Source organism: Chenopodium quinoa, unplaced genomic scaffold, assembly GCF_001683475.1.
Source record: "Chenopodium quinoa cultivar QQ74 unplaced genomic scaffold, ASM168347v1, whole genome shotgun sequence".
Taxonomy (NCBI): Eukaryota; Viridiplantae; Streptophyta; class Magnoliopsida; order Caryophyllales; family Amaranthaceae; genus Chenopodium; species Chenopodium quinoa.
In genome coordinates, this window is record NW_018743021.1 from 1,289,457 (window position 1) to 1,305,849 (window position 16,393).

Sequence of the window (16,393 nt, forward strand, 5' to 3'; positions counted from 1 at the left end):
CAAAAATGCCATTTACCAAACATGGCCTAAAAATTTAGTGTGAAGTGAAGTATTTAAGGACTTACTCCTTTCAATATATGTGCTCTACTTTTGTGGATACAAATGTCAATATGATATTTTGATAAAATAGTGTTGTAAATAATATAAAACTTAAATTGAAACACATATTAAGTGAAGTATTTTAGGAAATACTCTCTTTAATATTTGTGCTATTGTTTTGTCGATATGTATGCTAATATGACATTTTGATAAAATACTCCATATTATAAAAGTCAAATACGAACACATATTAAGAAATGGTGAAATTTTTATTTCTCCATTTTTAAAAGTTTTTCTATTTGAATAGTGATTGTATCACACCTTTCAAAAAAACAAAAAGTGATTGTATCACAATTATTATTTATTTAATTTGAACTAATTAGAATTCCAAGAATGTTGTTGGCTAATCTGCTAATCCTACAAGAAGGATAACAAACATAAACTGCGGTAACCAATTGGTTGTTGTTGTATTGGTGATTGAGACTACACTTGGTAGGGAGGACTCGTGTTCAATCCCCCGTAACAATAATTGGGAGGGGACTAGAACCTAACCACCCAAAACTGATCTCCAAATCCGGATTAGCCCAAAGGGTGAACCGGATAGAACACACACACCCAAAAAAAAAAAGGGTGAAACTGTGAAAGGCCACTCAACAGTCAGCCCATTAGCTCCAAATTGGCCTTCTTAGTTCTTATTGTCCAAATGGACCTTAGTGTCTTTTTTTCCTAAAAAAAAAGGGCCTTAGTAGCCCTTATTGTCCAAATGGTCTATTGTATGGAGATTTAAGTGGAGCATTATTACACAACACACACATTTGTAGAGACCTTTCAGCTTTTCAAACAAAAATAGTCAAGCACTTTGGAATTGTTAACATGGTTATGGGATGCACCCTTCTACAAGAGATAGAGAGTCTACTTAACAAGTCGAACAAGTTTACGTTCCAAAACCATATGAAGTTAGGACATTTAACTTCTTAACCCTATACAGTGTTAACTTTTTCATAATTTATTGATGTAGGACACTTACATGTGTTGTTTGAAAGGTCACTCCTTAACAAAAACTAATCATACACAAATTCATACTTACTACGTACCATTATTAGTTACCACTAAACAAGATAATACTCTTTGGAGACATAGTCACAAGTCTCACAACATGAATACCTAGATTAATACAAGTATGTTTGACATAATACACAAGTGAAAAAAAAATTAAATGAAACCAAATCATGAGCAGCCCAATAATCTCAAATGTAACAAACTAGAAGGAACCAATTTCTTTTGTTTTGGAGAAGATTTGTCACCCTTACTCTTCTTATCTTGCTTTGTCTTGGCATTATGCTCTTTTTCCTCTGTAATCTGTGTAAAAAACATCAATTTATTTACATATTGTTTAAACATTCTCATAAAAACTAATATCGTGTTTAGCAAATTACGCGCATCTTGTTTAATCACTACGAAATGACTGAAATTAGACGTAGATAATACCGGGAGTTCGTCCATGCAAGTTGGGGATATTGGTTGCTTGTTGTTGCTACGACGAGGCAGCCTAAATCTAGAAAAAGAGTTGGAAAATCCCTTTCTTGATATTCGAGGAGAAGTTTCTTCTTGAGAGTATTTTGATGGAGACAAACCAGCTTCAGATTCAATGAGTGAGCATACCTATACATCATATTTGCATAGAGTATGGATGTGAGCTTATAGTCCCATGTGCATACGAGTTTGCGAGGTCACAACAATTACCATGTTATATAATTGACAGACGCAATTAAGATTAACAAGTTCAAGAATAAAAGATCATAATCTTTAGTTTGAACCTAAAATGCGGAGTGATATTTATTTAAATCTTTTGTTTAATGATTGGATATGTGGTCAAAATTAAATAAAGGACCGTTAAGGAGAAGAATGAACACAAAAAAAATGAGGCCGGATGCATTTATTAGCTCTTATAAATGAGTATGCATGATATGGGCCGGTAAGGGTAGGGAAAACCATACGCAATAAAACTTTTAGCTAATAGAAGTCTTTTCAAAACTTTTACGCTAGAAAAGTGATTTTAGCGCTACATATGATTTGACACTCATTGTGAAAGCACAGTTTTTTGTGTTGAATTTTTCTTATGCTTGTACGATAATTAGTAAACCAGGAATTCAAACAATAAGATACTTGCAGAGTATATTGTATATAGACTATACAACTTTGTTATTAACTGAATCCATGTACAATTATATAACTCTAATCACGAATTTACCTGGATTAATCGTTCCTCGAGAGACGTGATTCGATCCAAAATCGAACCTTTGGATTGAGCCTCCTTGACAGCCAAGTCAATTGGTATGCAATCTCTGTTCACAGCCCCAAGTCCTGCACCATCATTGGTCCATCTTGCTGATGAACATTTCCTACCTTCCAAATATTTAATCTTCATACAAAAGTATAATTTTAGTACAATGTTTCATAATATACTAATACAACTTATACGTTACATAGTAGAACATACTTAATAAAATGGACTTCCTTTATAGTATAAGATAAATCATAAACTTGCTTACCGTAGAATCCAAGTGATCAAGCCTAGAATTCAGAGAAGGCATAGAGTTTGAAGACAGAGATTTTCTCAGATTTCCATCCATCTTTTTTAGACGAGATATTCTTAGAGATAAATATATATATACAAGAATCTAAATTTGATAGAACAAAAAATGAAGTAAATATTTATAAAGAGATGGGAAGTTAGGAGAAATGCACATTTAAATGCAAGAAATAAGTGTTGACTGAAAAAAGAAGGCATGTGTTATGGGAGTGTCTGTTAGTGTTACACGATATTGTGGCCATTAAATGTGGCTGCTAATGAGGCATGGATGATGGATGTGTTTAGTGAAGTTGATCGGATAAAATATGGCAGCATTCACATGCTATTTACTATTGTGGACTCGAATGTTATTTTTATTATAGATACCTACTCTGCTTCTTACCCTCTTCAATTCTATACACGTGCGATGTATCGGGTTGTTTTTACATTACCTTGTAGCTCGACACATAATTAATACCTTATTGTATTAATAATCTACTATTTAGATATTTTGAAAGGTACTTGGAGACCCCTTCCATATCCACTTCACTTTCAAAATATTTCTCAAAATTCATATGAAGTCATGTATAACCTTCAATTTTAGAGAATATTAACTTTTTTAGGCTTGGAAAGGATAGAGAACTGATTTGTTTCCTATGAACTGATTTAGTCAATTATGGACACACCTCGCGTTAGTTACTCAAAGGCCTCAAGCATGTATGCTTGTATGTGATGTGATGCATATCAACGAGCAGCACTTCAAGCGAAATACTCGTAAGGTATACACAAAAGATTCATTTATCAGACTTTACAATTGTTCAGGAATTGGCCTGTTGTATGAAGATATCTTTCGACTTCATCGCCTCTCAATGCTCATACTAGTTCTACTCTACCACACTGTTTCCAAATATGATGTAAACCAACACTTTTTCTCCCACACTTTATTCAAGGGGTAAAAAATGATTTGAGCAAACGTTTGAAAGAATTATCAACATTAACAAGTCAAATCAGTAATAGTTTTTAACAAAGGGAACATTTAAGTCACCCTAAACTAGACCTAGTCATCTCATAAGCCAAGAAACAAGCTGCATTTGCTGGTACACTCCGACCCATTGCAGGACCAAACCCCTTGTACAATCCTTTGACACCCTCACTTGCTAATATCTTTTTGAACGCGTCTATGGAGCCAGAATATTTGGGTGCCTTAAAATCATCGATTTGGATAACACTCTTCACCACATCAGTCGGGTACACTGCGCCCCAGAAGCAAGCTCCACCTATACCTCCTGCCAAAATCAAAGAGCCCCTACCCAACGAGGAAGTATCATGGCCACCAGCTAAGTACATTTTGACAGCTTCATACACCCCAAACATTGCAGCATTGCCCGGAACTTCACGGGCTAGAGTAGGGACCAAGCCTTTAAATAGACCCCTTGCACCTGCTTCAGATAAGACATGCTTTGCTACATCTATAGGTCCTCCGTACTTAACTGCCACTGTAGCTGCGCCAGCTCCAGCCAGGGAACTCTGGGCCTGCAACCTGTCCTTGCCAGAGGATGTTTCAGAAAAAGTCTATTTACTTTGATCTAAAACATTTATAATACATTCCACTTTCACAACAACAATTTACATATGCTCATCACTGCTGTAATTTGCAGGTGTGCTTAGAATCTTAGATAATAATTTGTGTATCTGTGAGATCTCTAAATTCTCAGACATGACATCAATCAACATTTATTTTTCTGTGTAACATGTAAGAATTTTACAAATTTCTCACGATTGGAAGTTCCACAATTTAGGCAGAACAGTTAGCCAAACCATTAAAGAAATCAGAAGCAATTACCAACCAAACAACAGGGCACAAGAACTGCATAGGGTCATAGTTACAATCCCAACAATACAAATGAACACGTCCTAATCAAGACACCTGCCAATGCTTGAATCAAGCATATTAAAAAAAGCTCTTTTCTGGAATAAAGAAACAGAAGAAGAAAAATAATAGTATTCTGGCCAGCACAGCCTATTCAAATATACCAGTAAATCAACATGTTGCCTCCAGATAGTGAAATACACAGGTAAGCAAGCAATCACATCTAAATTCTGACCAAATTTAAGGAAAAAACATAAATGAGGGAAGCAGATTGCATTGTCATTGTACCTGCACTTGATCAATTCTGTGGGGCATGCCAAAAAAGAGACAGCAACTCCAGCTCCAGCACCACAAGTAACTTGCTGGCCAACTGTGAGGTGTGCCCCAGGTTCAGACCTTAACAGGCCTTCCATTTGGCCCCTAACTGTGAAAAGTACGGCGTTGAAAGCAGCAACAGTAGCAAGTGGGGCCCCCATACCTTTATACAAACCCCTAGGACCTTCTGCAGCTATTGTTTGCCTCACAGCATCCATAGCACCTGAGTACCTGGGAGCTTGGCCAGGAAGGGGAGTTGGCTGGCTTTGGAGCTTCACCTTGATGGTGTCAAAAGGATGCCCAACTACCAGCTGAGCAGCCCCTCCGACAGTCCCAGCAGTCAGGTCCTTTGCTACGTCTCCCATTTCTGAAGTCACAAAATCAAGATGTATCCAAGACCCTTAGTGATATAAGAACATCTCAGAGAAATTAAAAGGCATGATTTACATAAACATATTCTTCTAGTAAACAATAACACTGTAAACTGGACAGCAAGTTTGTGTGTTGCAACTAGCAACCGTAAAATCCAGTTCCAGTTCTCCTATATAAAGCAAATGAAGAAACCTAAACATCTTTTTCACACAGGATGACAAAAATCTCAATGATGAATTTCAAAGATTGCCATAATAATACAACCACAATTCATTTTTAAGGATAACCATTTGGTTTACCAATCAACAGAAAATTCTCACACAATTTTCAAATTTGCACTTTTGAAGCTGAATACTTCAAATTCTTTAGCCAATACTGCAATCACTATTTTCATCCTTCAAATTCAGCTGAATCACACGTAAACCATTCAAATGCCTAGAATCAATCCTCCCAACTAATTGAAACTGTACAAGCCCCTCATATATAATGCTTTCAACTGAAGGATACTCAGCTCTCCACTTTATCCTACCCTGTAGCCACCATTTCTTGACCTATTTCAAGATAATTGATTATATCATACATTCAACAAGGTCATCTTTTTAGTAGTTGATTTACAAAAGTCATAAAACTTCGCAATGCCCAAAAATACAATCTCCTCTTGAGCTACAAAGTATTTGATGAAACAAAGTTCAGTTAGCATTGGTCTATGAGACTGAGTTCAATGACTGACTATGAGGTAAAAAAAAGGAAGCTATAGACCACAAAAACAACCACCATCATGGAAAAGAAAAAAAAATACGTAGTACTATTTTTAGAATTATACCATCTTAAACCCCTATCCTAACGAAATTTATCAGAAAATACAATTCTTACTTCTGAAAGTAATGCAGTCATTTTTAATTGTGTGATATGAAGTGCTAAAGTGGCAACTAAATCGAGGAAGTAAAAGCATTTGACATCGTGATACTGATACATATACATCTCCAGGCTGGTGTTATTATTCCCCAATTCTGAAGTTCTTAAGCAAGCAGAAACTCTGCTCACTATTGCAATTATCTAAATACATAACAACCTTGAGAAATAAGTAACCATATGACAAAGCACTCAGAAAAAAATACAAGTATATCTTAAGATTTCAGCAATCTAACAAATAACAATAGCCGGATCAGCTAAAATGTATAAAGCAAACATGAAGATCTCAGAATGTTAATTAAATCAATGAAAAACAACATAACTAAAAAAAAAATAAAAAAAAATAAAAAATAAAAATAAAAATAAAAAATAAAATAAAGACCCCATTCACATGAAAAACATCAATGAGACTGAATCAATTATTGGAAATAAATTTGAGGTCAATACTTACCAACAAAATATTCTTATGCAACCCAAATCACAGCCAACAAAAGCTCAAATCAAGCTTCAAATTCAATCACTCAATCAGAGTATACGATCTGAAAAAATTAATCCATACACTATTACATTCAAACAAAAAAATCTCCACTATAAGACTAGTCAAATAATCACATTTAAACGAATTCAACAAACATTCAAGAAATAGAGGGATACCATTTGAGTATTACAGCATGAAGCCAGTAAAATGCAAGAATTTAAACAAATTAAAAAGAAACCCAGAAAGAGGGAAACTCAATTAGGGAAGCTGACCCATAAAAATTGGGATTATTTACTTTAATATTCTGGGAATCTGGGATTCTATTAAATATATAAAATCATTGAAAAGGGGTTTCCTAGAATCAGAATTAGAGAGCCACAAAAATGAGAGTAATGATAAAAGATAATCAAAAGGGACGTGGGTAAGAATGTAACCTTAGGTTAGAGATGATGAAATTGAGCCCCAGAAAATAAAGTTTGCTCCTTTTTTTTTTTATCTTCCTTTTTCCTGCAGCAACCACCACCACCAGTTGCAGACAGAAGGATTTGTTGCCGTCGATTTGGTGGGGATGAAGGAGGAGAGAGAAAGAGGAGATGTGGTATTTATACTCCATGATATTATGAGCAACATCCAAGGGCAGGCCAATCACTGAAAATTGACTCAAAAGATACTCTTGGGTTTCTGTCCTTTTCTGTATTTTTGTTTGTCACTTGTATAGTTGTATTCAATTTTAGGTAGTGCACACATGAATGTAACAGTACATTGTCCACCACCACAAAAGTTGGTCACCAACCCATGATCCTGCAAATTGTGTTGTTAGTCTCGTTACTATATACTCTGTATTATACACTCGGGTGTCTATATATTGTAAAGGCAAAGTCGGGTGTCTCTATATTGTAAAGGCAAAGTAACGTATGTACATGTACATCAGATGCTATCATGTACGTATTTATATTGTTATTCATATTGTCTAAACAAAAATGTTGTTTGTACGGAGTAGTAAAGATGGAGATGTACAGATTTTTGGGAATGAGTTGTTTTGAATTCAAATCAAATGAACTTAACATTTTTTTTTTATGAGAACACGTAAATATATTACAAGTACATGTACTGAAGTTTGCCAAATCAAACATGGGGGGGGGGGGGGTGGAGTACTTTCATCAGCTGAGTTGAACGTAGCATAAGAAAATGCAAGTTCAAGCCTAACCAAAATTTAGGCACTTTAGCTTTGAAATACGTACTCTGTAATAATTTTTGGAGTTGTCATCATTTGAAAAATTTAGCATGTACTTTGTATACAACAATTTGAAGTCCATAAGCATCTACTATAGACTCAAATATTACTCTCTTATTACGAAAATTCCGCGTTATTCACTATTCCTAAAAGATACTCCTAACAAAAACACAAAACTAAGAGTTTTAAAAAACTGACTAAATGCTGTAATAAATTACTACTTCAGCAACAAATTAGTTATCTTCAGCAATTACTGATGATTCTTGATCTTCAACCTGATTCTATGTTCCCCTTGGCGCTATTACCTGCTCAGAAATATCCAATCTGCAGACAATCTAATTAGACAATTCACACTTCAGTATTACATCAAAGGCAAAGGAAGGGAGATAAGTGAAAACAATATTTTGTGCTGCCGCTGAAAAGATCTCTATCACTGCTCAAAAGAAACAATTCTCACATGTATGAAACCTTTATATCTATCATCACACCCTTAGCTACTACTATATATGCTCATATAAGCACCTAACTATTATTATTATTATTAGTTATCTTTTGCTCTATATATATGCTATTTACACCATCTATACCTAAAGCCTGAGGATAAAAGCCGGCCCTCAGCAGCAGCAGCAACCGCACCAAGTACTCGACACCTTGGGTTACCTAGAAGAGGTCAGCTAGTTGAGCATGGCATCCCAAGAGAGAGAACTAATGAAACATCCCCGTCTCGGTCAATTCCATCATTCAGGGTAATTTCAGGTTCATAATCACTTTTGCTGGGAAATCCAAGAGCTAAATCCAAGTCCAATTCTTCTGAACCTGACCTATTGTCTAAGCAGTGGTTGAGATTAAGAGTATTATATCTCCTGGGATTCTCTGATGGCTCTATCTGCAGCTCAACAGCTGATTTAGCACATTCTCCACCATCGGATGATCCTGATGGTCCCGAGTCTAAAGAAAAGGAATTCCCACTGAAAACGTCATGCCCCTGCCTCAATTCAGAGGCTGTAAAACCCATATCCTTGTAGCTTGAATCAGAGCGAAATCCAACCTCTGCAGTGTGTTCCCTCGCTAATTGGCCACATGGAATAATATCAGTCTTCATAGGGGCCCTTTATATCGTTATCAGAGAAGGTATTATTTTTCTGCAAAAAGAATAAGATGCAATGAATAAATGTGAGACAAGATCATGCCACATATACAATATAAAAAAACTTGGACAGCTAAAGCCTAAGCATAAACCATTGTCAAACTCATACTGACTAGAATCTCATCTCTACCAACACCAACCCCTCCTCCCAAAGGATAGAAAAAAACTAGAAGTATAAGAGTAAGATTTATCAAGCAATATAGGTGATACAGTGTCAAGTCAACTTAAGGGGACTCTCACTTGCTGCAGTTGACTTGCACTCAATAACTCACCTCCCTTGAAGAACAGCAATATATGGGGACCAAAATTAATAAATACAAGTAAAGAAAAGGTATTGGTATCGTAAGTTCTGATAATACTCAATCAAAATATATTCCACACATATTCAGCTGTGCATACTGCCGCAATATTCAAAGACATAATCAGAGAACTCAGGCGAATGATACCTGCAAGTCATAACTATAAAGGCCCCCACCGGAATCCTCTTTACTCCAATCACGGACAGGTGTAATAGCATCGGCTTGGAAATCATGATATTTCAGAGTTGCTATATGTTTATTTAATGGAGGCAATTCATGTTCAATACTTTGTTCTTTAGACGTGACTAGAGCCAAAGATGGCAAAGCAACTGGTTTAACAGATTCTGGCCCATGCATGGAGCTGTATGATGTAAGTGCAGAGCTCCCAGAGAGTAATGCAGAAACAAATTTGTTCTGTGATCCACAAGTAGCAGGTGAAGAAACACCTTGATTTACAGTCACAACGTTCAAGTCAGGGACACGAGAATCATCAAAATTCTTTATTCTAAACACACCCCACAAAAATGGCAGAGAATTCCAGCCAGTCAAAAAAATATAAACAATTAGAGACAATAGGGCACATAGATCTTTGAGACCACCTAGAAATAAACACTCACTTGGTAACAAAGGAAGTTTACTTTTAATAAGAAAAACAAAGCACTGTAGCAAAGAGATACTTACGATGTGATCTAGCAGGAAGCAAGCTCGATGGAAAAACTAGAAGTTAAAAACCTCCAAAGTTCGCTTCCAGAGCTATATCATTGGTTGACATGCCTTCTAGCAACATCCTGTAACTTCTTTCATAACTGCATGAAATGCCAGGAAATTAAAAAGCAAGAAATCAAAATCTTTCACTAGAAAGGCAGATGAGGATTACAGGATTACTAACCTACACAAATCTTGAGCAAAGAAGTAGAGAGCAATATCTTGCTCATTCGGATTATTCTTCTGAAACTGAATGGGCCAAGTGTGCAATCGCGGCACTTCCTTCAACAGAAGTTCATCAGAAAACTTAAGAACCAAATCAGCAATCTTGGATGATGCACGAGTCGATAAGTGTGCTTGTACCCCATAGCAGTCAGTGGGGAGTTTCCCACTTTTCTCCAAACTAAAAGTACCCCTATATAAATATGATATGGTAACATTTTAATTTAAGATGCTCCAAGAGGTCCACAGATAAACATGAAAGATGATAGAGAGAAGAGGGGCTAAGCAAACAAAACAAAAGGAGCATACCTCCAAATACACCTAGATTCTGGAACTGCAGAAGTCAAGTTGGGAGCCATATGGTCAAGATTTACCGGATCAATTGTAGGCTTGACTTTCATATGCTGAACCGTAAAAGAGGAAACATCATTGTTGTTTCTTTTGATCTCGGCTAGCTCAGCCTTCTGAGTGGATAAGCTCATTCTCAGATCAGGGTATGCATTGACATTTTTGGCTGGAGAATTGATCACATAGCTTGCACAATTGGGAGAATTACTTTCTTCAACAGATCCAGCTACGACACAAAACAAAACTAAATATTAAAAAAGCAATACCGGAAAGAGGAAGTCCCTTAACATTGTTGACCAAACCACAGTTCAACAAAAGTCTCAAATCAGAACATGTAATAAGAATCCTACCTGATGTGTTCACACGGTTTTTGCCTTCAAGAGCAAGGGAATCAAATGCTTCAACATTTGTATTTCCATTAACCTGGATGGCAGATTTGTCCTCAAAACTCTTTATGGGTGAAGATGCCGCTTTACCAATCTGGGGAGCCACTTTGGCACAAGAAGACCTAACATTTGTAGGACTAGAACCAGCAGAAGGAAAATCTACTTGATTGGTCTTGCTCTCCAATGAACAATTTTTTTCAGCAATGTTGCTTTTATTTCCATATCGTACACCCTTAATATTTGAAACGGAAGACTGCATATTTGAAACCTCTGGAGGCATTGAGCTGGCACCAGCCAATGACAAAGATTCGACCACCTTCTTGTCAGGATGATCCTTCTTCAGTTCACAGTCAGCTTTATCTTCGGTAGATCTTCTCCTTTGATGGATATCTTCCCTCGAGTGTTGTACTTCCAAATTTGAGACAGAACTGTCAACTATTTTTTTATCGGTAAAAGACCCTGCAAATGAAAAGAAAATGCCATTGAGTTACTGACATAAATGAACTGAACACTGACATGCCCACTCCACCACGTTGTCAATTGACATGGGAATTAACAGGAACAACTTGCCTCCACAAGATTGTTGTTCAGGTTTGGATGATCTATGTTCTGATGAACCTTGCTTCACCATTTTGTTATCAGGAACAACAAAAGAAGATACCTGACGAGAAGCATTTTTCTTCTCATTCATGTTCTTCAATGAAGATCTATGAGTCAACCGCGAATTCCCTCCAGAGTCAGAAATCTTCAGCGGTTGAGCACTTCTGTCATCAATTCCTTTCTTTGCTTTTGATCTCACATCTATAGCAAGCCCAGGTCTCTTATCAGATGAGCAGGAAGCTTTACTCGAATGATTTGTCTTCATTTTACCATCATGATGAATAGCAGATATAATTGTTGGTGAACCTTGACTAGGTTCCTGTATCCGTGATGAGTTTGGAGCATCGTCTGGTCCCTCCATCATAACTTGCCTCTGTCTCTTTGGATCTTGCATCAACAAGCACTCTTCGCAAAACCAATCACCTTCGGACACTTTATCCATTTTAGGGCTCATGCAGTAACTAATGGTATAAACAAAATGCAAAAAGGGGCATCATCATAAATGCTTTGCAGGAATTTCAATTATGTTAAAAGACAAAATACGTATATATATGATCACTTACATATGCTCTGCTCCATCACTGCACTTGCTACAAAGAGCAAGTGATGCCTCTCGACCAGCATCACCACAAATATCACATATTCTTACCTATACAAAATGGAACAAGCTATGTCAATCCAGTAATCCACACACAAGTATGACTCAATCAAGTAGCAACAATTCAGATAACAAGAACTCGTGACTTCAGGAAGAACTTCTAAGAAACACAAGATATCATCTAAGCACTTGGCAACCTTAGTCAGGGTGCTGGCAGCTGGTACCAAATGCACAAAAAATGCATGCATGCATGTAAGGTCACATATAAAATAAGTAGAAGAGGGGCAGGAGTCTAGGTTAGAGACAGCGTAGACCCAATATTTTGCAGCAACATGTACACGTCCATAGCTAACACCCTAGAGCACGACTTGCAAAGTTTTTATTTTTTATTTTTAATTATTAGCATAGGCCAGCTAAAAGCTCTGAATTGAGTTCCAGCAATATGTACACAATCCACAGTAGATGTACCTGATAAAAACTTGAAAATATTCACTATTAGTTTCAATGAAGAGAATTTAAAAGCTTTGAATTGAGTTAGAACCTTATACACATAGATTATATCCAATTTAAGTTTATGTAGGTAATCCATTACTATGATGAGGCAATGCTTGTAATAACTTTTGCAGATATCCGGAATGGCAAACTATGAAACCCGACTCTTCCTACCAGTTGAACAATATGGCAAAGAAGCAGATGCAGTAAACCGTCCCAAAAATGCAGATGCAGTTCCGAAATCCAATTTGACACAGAACATGCCAGCTTCTTACTTCTTAGTACTAAAATGACAAACAAGAGAACTATGCGAGATTAATTAATCTAATTCAACATGTTCAGACACAATGACCTTACAAGAATAGAAACCCACCAAACAATTTATGCAATAGCTTTTTCTTACAAGTACTATGTTTCAAAATAGTGAGACAACTAAATTCCCCCACCCACCCCACCCCCCCCCCCACACACACACACCAAAAAAGAAAAGATAGAGTAAACATTAACAAAAAAACATACATCCACCAATTCATCTGGTTCATCTGCTCTGTCCTCATGCATTAAATTCTGGTTTTGAAGACAGGGATCCTGTGTGCTGGCAATTGGGGAACCTTTACTAATAGACAGAACATTCAAAGATTTCTCCAAAACATCAGGATAGGGGCTACTAACTGAAACTGCTCGGGATGTAACTATTTTGTGATCTTCACCACCATATTGATCACTACTAATCATAGCTGCACCATCGTCTTTACTTATACAAGAGCTGTTGTCCCCTTGGCAGTCAAAAACATCTTGATCCTGACGTTTTACTGTAGTCTGAGAAGTAATTGCAATTTGAAGCATTGGCAAATCTTTAGAGTAACCAGGAGATTTCAGAGAGTCCAAACTCTGAAGGTCGTCAGAAAATGAGCTCTGGCAAGAAGTAGAAGGTATGTTACTCACTTCACTACTGGATAGCTTCCCGTGACTATCGCCTTTTCTATCCTGAGAAGGATCAACAACTAAAGCTTGATCTATAGTTGACTCCGGAGAGGCTTTCAACAAGTCAACGTCCTGTTTGCAAATTTCAGAATTAAATCTAGAAAATGTTCACCAGGAAGGCATGAAAAGGCATAAAGATTGACATTTGAATTTAACAAGAATTCCACTAGAAAAATATATTCTTGATATTATTCAGATTCTACCGGATAATTATTATAGATAGATAAAGTTACTGCACAATTAGGCAGAAAGCAGTTAAAGCAATGCTAGACAATTTACAAATTTATACAAACTGTTAAGTAAGACTAGAAGTACTCATGTAGAAAGATAAACTCGTTGGAGCAAGGTCGACAAACAACTAATAAGTAGTCCATATATCATATCGGAAAATCAAAAATTCAAAAATATAAGCCACGTAACGATTAAGCAAGCCCGCCCCTTGGCGTCTAAAACCATATATGCATACTTCAGACACCCACCAGGTATGCACTTGGGGGTAAAATAAAATAAAAATTCAGCTTCTTAGGCAGGAAATTGCCAAGAAGTTTTACAGAATATGAACACCTCAGAGAAGCTTATCTCATGAAAGCTACAAAAAGAACTGCCAAATGCTATTGCCATAAAATAAATTCACATAAAGGCTTATAAATTCAAATGCGGTTTTTCGGGAGGAAAAGAATCAAACACGAAACATCAACGAGTTGAATACACGAGACAAACAACTAAACAAGGGTTCCTTTTCATATACCTGAAGCATTACTCAGTTAAGCAACAAGCACCTAATTCCTGATGCAAATAATCAAAAACATAATTGCTAAAACCCTCGAAATTCTAGTATAATGGAATAACACAAAAGATTCAACCTTTACAAGGTTATTCGACTGCGGAATGCATACCACCAATCCATCATATACAAAACACAGAGTCGACAATAATCATTCTTATTTACAGCATGATTAATCATGATCCAATTCATTCAGCTTCATCCTCCGACCCTAAACTAACAATTAAACATTGATTAATCTCCCAAATCCCCATATAAATCATAATTCTGCCTTTATTATACTAATAACACGTGCAGCATCCACCATTATTTCATTGATCAAGCATAATCATACATAAAACAAATACACGATTAACCATCATAATAAACCACAGAATTCTGATTAAAAACCTAATAAACAAACCGCCCCACAAAAAAAATTCGCATTTTTATACCATTTCAATCAATTTTCATGAAAATGGAATTCAAACAATTAACAATTTCACATTGATTAAACCCTTTAAACGTCAAATTCCCATATCAAAACCCAACACAATTTCACAATAAAATAAACCCCAGATATGAAATCTTAACCCAAAAGTCACGAAATTTCCAGAAACATGCAAAAACCCCAGAAAAATCTACCCCTGAAGATTGAATAAAAATCATCATAAAACAAATAAGACATTGGAATTAGAAAACATGCCTTGGATTTCAAAAGGGTAACGTCACGATCATACAGCTCTCGGAGTGGTTTAAACTTTTGATGTTTCTTCTTCATCACACTGAAATAACAGAGAAAATATTAAGGGAGAAGACTGACCTTTTTATATATTATGATTGTTATATTTGTTTTTTTTTCTTGTATTTTCCTCCAATCAAATAAACTAAAGACTCAATTTTTCTATGCTAATTTTTCTCTCTCTATCATCAGCAACGTGTAGTTTGCTTCATCTTCATGCATCATCTACAACTACACGCTCTCTCTTTTTTTAAAGTTTTACTTAATTATATAAATAATTGACACATATAACACATTTGGCAAATTTTGAATTCCAAGAATTGGTACATTTTTTTTAATATAAAAGGAATGGGGGATGATAAGAGGGTTTTTGGAGTAGCTTTATATCCCCTAAGTATTAGTTGTTTTACCTTTAATTGTTGATTTTCTACTTAATTACAAAAGATAGGATAGAGTCAATTAAATCCAATATCGGATGAGATTTTATTGAGGTTTTCACATCAAAATGGATTCCGATATCAATAATTACACTATGTTCTCTGCCCACAGTTTCGCAGCACTTTCTAGAATGTCATTAGCTGTAAATGTAATATAGTTGTGAATTGGGCTTATAATTTGGGCTTTGCAACATTACTAAAACACCGGTGAAAATTTTGTGGGAATTGATACGAAATCCTTAGCCATTTGATAAAGCAACGACACAAAATTCTAAATACAATTAGCAAATTATTTCCCTTCTCTTATAAGTCTATCTTAATTTTTTAGGTGATTTCTTATAAAGACTATTACTTATTAGATTAAGCAACAATGTACGTGTTTGTTTAAAAATGTAAAGCTTCACATTTTTCTACTTTTTGGTACTAGTGAACAACCATAACACTCCTACTGTAGAATAACTATATTTGTGTATGTCTATATGTGTGCAAGCAACAACGTAAGTTTATCCCATAAAAAAAATAAAAAAATAAAAAATAAATAAATTGTAGAAAGCCCTAAAAAAGGTGATCGCCTAATTATATAATGAATGAATGATGTTCCCTCTATCAAAAACAAATAACCACATATCATAATGTAACGTTATTGAAATAGTAGCTTTATAACCGAGGATTTGTTCTTATGAGCTTAATTTTTATTCAGTTCACTGTAATTCCTAATTTCCTTCTCTCATAAATAATTCAATTCAGCTCAGTTCAATAAATCAAAACAAACCCTAAATTTCTATTTATTAACTTAAACCCTATGTATTCACTATGAACTACTTTTGCTACTCGACATTATAAGTCTTATTCCGTATAAAGTATACAAGCATGTCATA

The 16,393-nt window shown here is 35.7% G+C and overlaps 3 protein-coding genes across 6 annotated transcripts; all 3 read right to left on the reverse strand.

The window, feature by feature from the left end:
• Positions 1 to 1,039: 1,039 nt before the first annotated feature.
• On the reverse strand, positions 1,040 to 2,746 carry LOC110729993. The gene is made up of 4 exons (XM_021909778.1): positions 2,592 to 2,746; positions 2,291 to 2,461; positions 1,528 to 1,701; positions 1,040 to 1,398 (listed from the first exon to the last, which is right to left on the reverse strand). The coding sequence occupies exons 1-4, from the start codon at positions 2,670 to 2,672 to the stop codon at positions 1,267 to 1,269; spliced, it is 558 nt and encodes a 185-aa protein (XP_021765470.1). The 5' UTR covers positions 2,673 to 2,746; the 3' UTR covers positions 1,040 to 1,266.
• Positions 2,747 to 3,521: 775 nt separating this feature from the next.
• LOC110730188 (mitochondrial carnitine/acylcarnitine carrier-like protein) lies at positions 3,522 to 7,152 on the reverse strand. 3 transcript variants are annotated; one of them, XM_021909964.1, is made up of 4 exons: positions 6,993 to 7,151; positions 6,532 to 6,619; positions 4,770 to 5,163; positions 3,522 to 4,151 (listed from the first exon to the last, which is right to left on the reverse strand). In XM_021909964.1, the coding sequence occupies exons 3-4, from the start codon at positions 5,159 to 5,161 to the stop codon at positions 3,653 to 3,655; spliced, it is 891 nt and encodes a 296-aa protein (XP_021765656.1). In that variant the 5' UTR covers positions 5,162 to 5,163; positions 6,532 to 6,619; positions 6,993 to 7,151; the 3' UTR covers positions 3,522 to 3,652. The 3 variants fall into 3 exon arrangements, with proteins under 3 accessions (XP_021765656.1, XP_021765657.1, XP_021765658.1); XM_021909965.1 differs by lacking the exon at positions 6,993 to 7,151 and adding an exon at positions 6,735 to 6,972; XM_021909966.1 differs by lacking the exon at positions 6,532 to 6,619 and having other exon boundaries at positions 6,993 to 7,152.
• Positions 7,153 to 8,202: 1,050 nt separating this feature from the next.
• LOC110730189 lies at positions 8,203 to 15,409 on the reverse strand. 2 transcript variants are annotated; one of them, XR_002513010.1, is made up of 10 exons: positions 15,043 to 15,408; positions 13,109 to 13,645; positions 12,063 to 12,148; positions 11,470 to 11,960; positions 10,864 to 11,358; positions 10,475 to 10,739; positions 10,128 to 10,358; positions 9,920 to 10,044; positions 9,386 to 9,684; positions 8,203 to 8,934 (listed from the first exon to the last, which is right to left on the reverse strand). XR_002513010.1 is itself a non-coding variant. In XM_021909967.1 (9 exons), the coding sequence occupies exons 1-8, from the start codon at positions 15,115 to 15,117 to the stop codon at positions 9,963 to 9,965; spliced, it is 2,262 nt and encodes a 753-aa protein (XP_021765659.1). In that variant the 5' UTR covers positions 15,118 to 15,409; the 3' UTR covers positions 8,203 to 8,934; positions 9,920 to 9,962. The 2 variants fall into 2 exon arrangements, 1 of the variants encoding a protein (XP_021765659.1); XM_021909967.1 differs by lacking the exon at positions 9,386 to 9,684 and having other exon boundaries at positions 15,043 to 15,409.
• Between the last annotated feature and the right edge of the window lie 984 nt (positions 15,410 to 16,393).

Bases quoted from the DNA above. Each gene is read 5' to 3' on its own strand.
- LOC110730189 (XM_021909967.1), bottom strand. From the start codon at position 15,117: ATGAAGAAGAAACATCAAAAGTTTAAACCACTCCGAGAGCTGTATGAT. The intron at 12,149-13,108 runs GTATGTTTTTTT...CATTTTGTATAG, and splicing joins AACCAGATGAATTGGTGGAT to GTAAGAATATGTGATATTTG. The intron at 10,359-10,474 runs GTATGCTCCTTT...ATATTTATATAG, and splicing joins GAATCTAGGTGTATTTGGAG to GGGTACTTTTAGTTTGGAGA.
- LOC110729993 (XM_021909778.1), bottom strand. From the start codon at position 2,672: ATGGATGGAAATCTGAGAAAATCTCTGTCTTCAAACTCTATGCCTTCT. The intron at 1,702-2,290 runs GTAAATTCGTGA...TATGATGTATAG, and splicing joins TCGAGGAACGATTAATCCAG to GTATGCTCACTCATTGAATC. The intron at 1,399-1,527 runs GTATTATCTACG...TTTTTTACACAG, and splicing joins CTTGCATGGACGAACTCCCG to ATTACAGAGGAAAAAGAGCA.
- LOC110730188 (XM_021909966.1), bottom strand. From the start codon at position 5,161: ATGGGAGACGTAGCAAAGGACCTGACTGCTGGGACTGTCGGAGGGGCT. The intron at 4,152-4,769 runs GTACAATGACAA...TGGCAAGGACAG, and splicing joins ACAGAATTGATCAAGTGCAG to GTTGCAGGCCCAGAGTTCCC.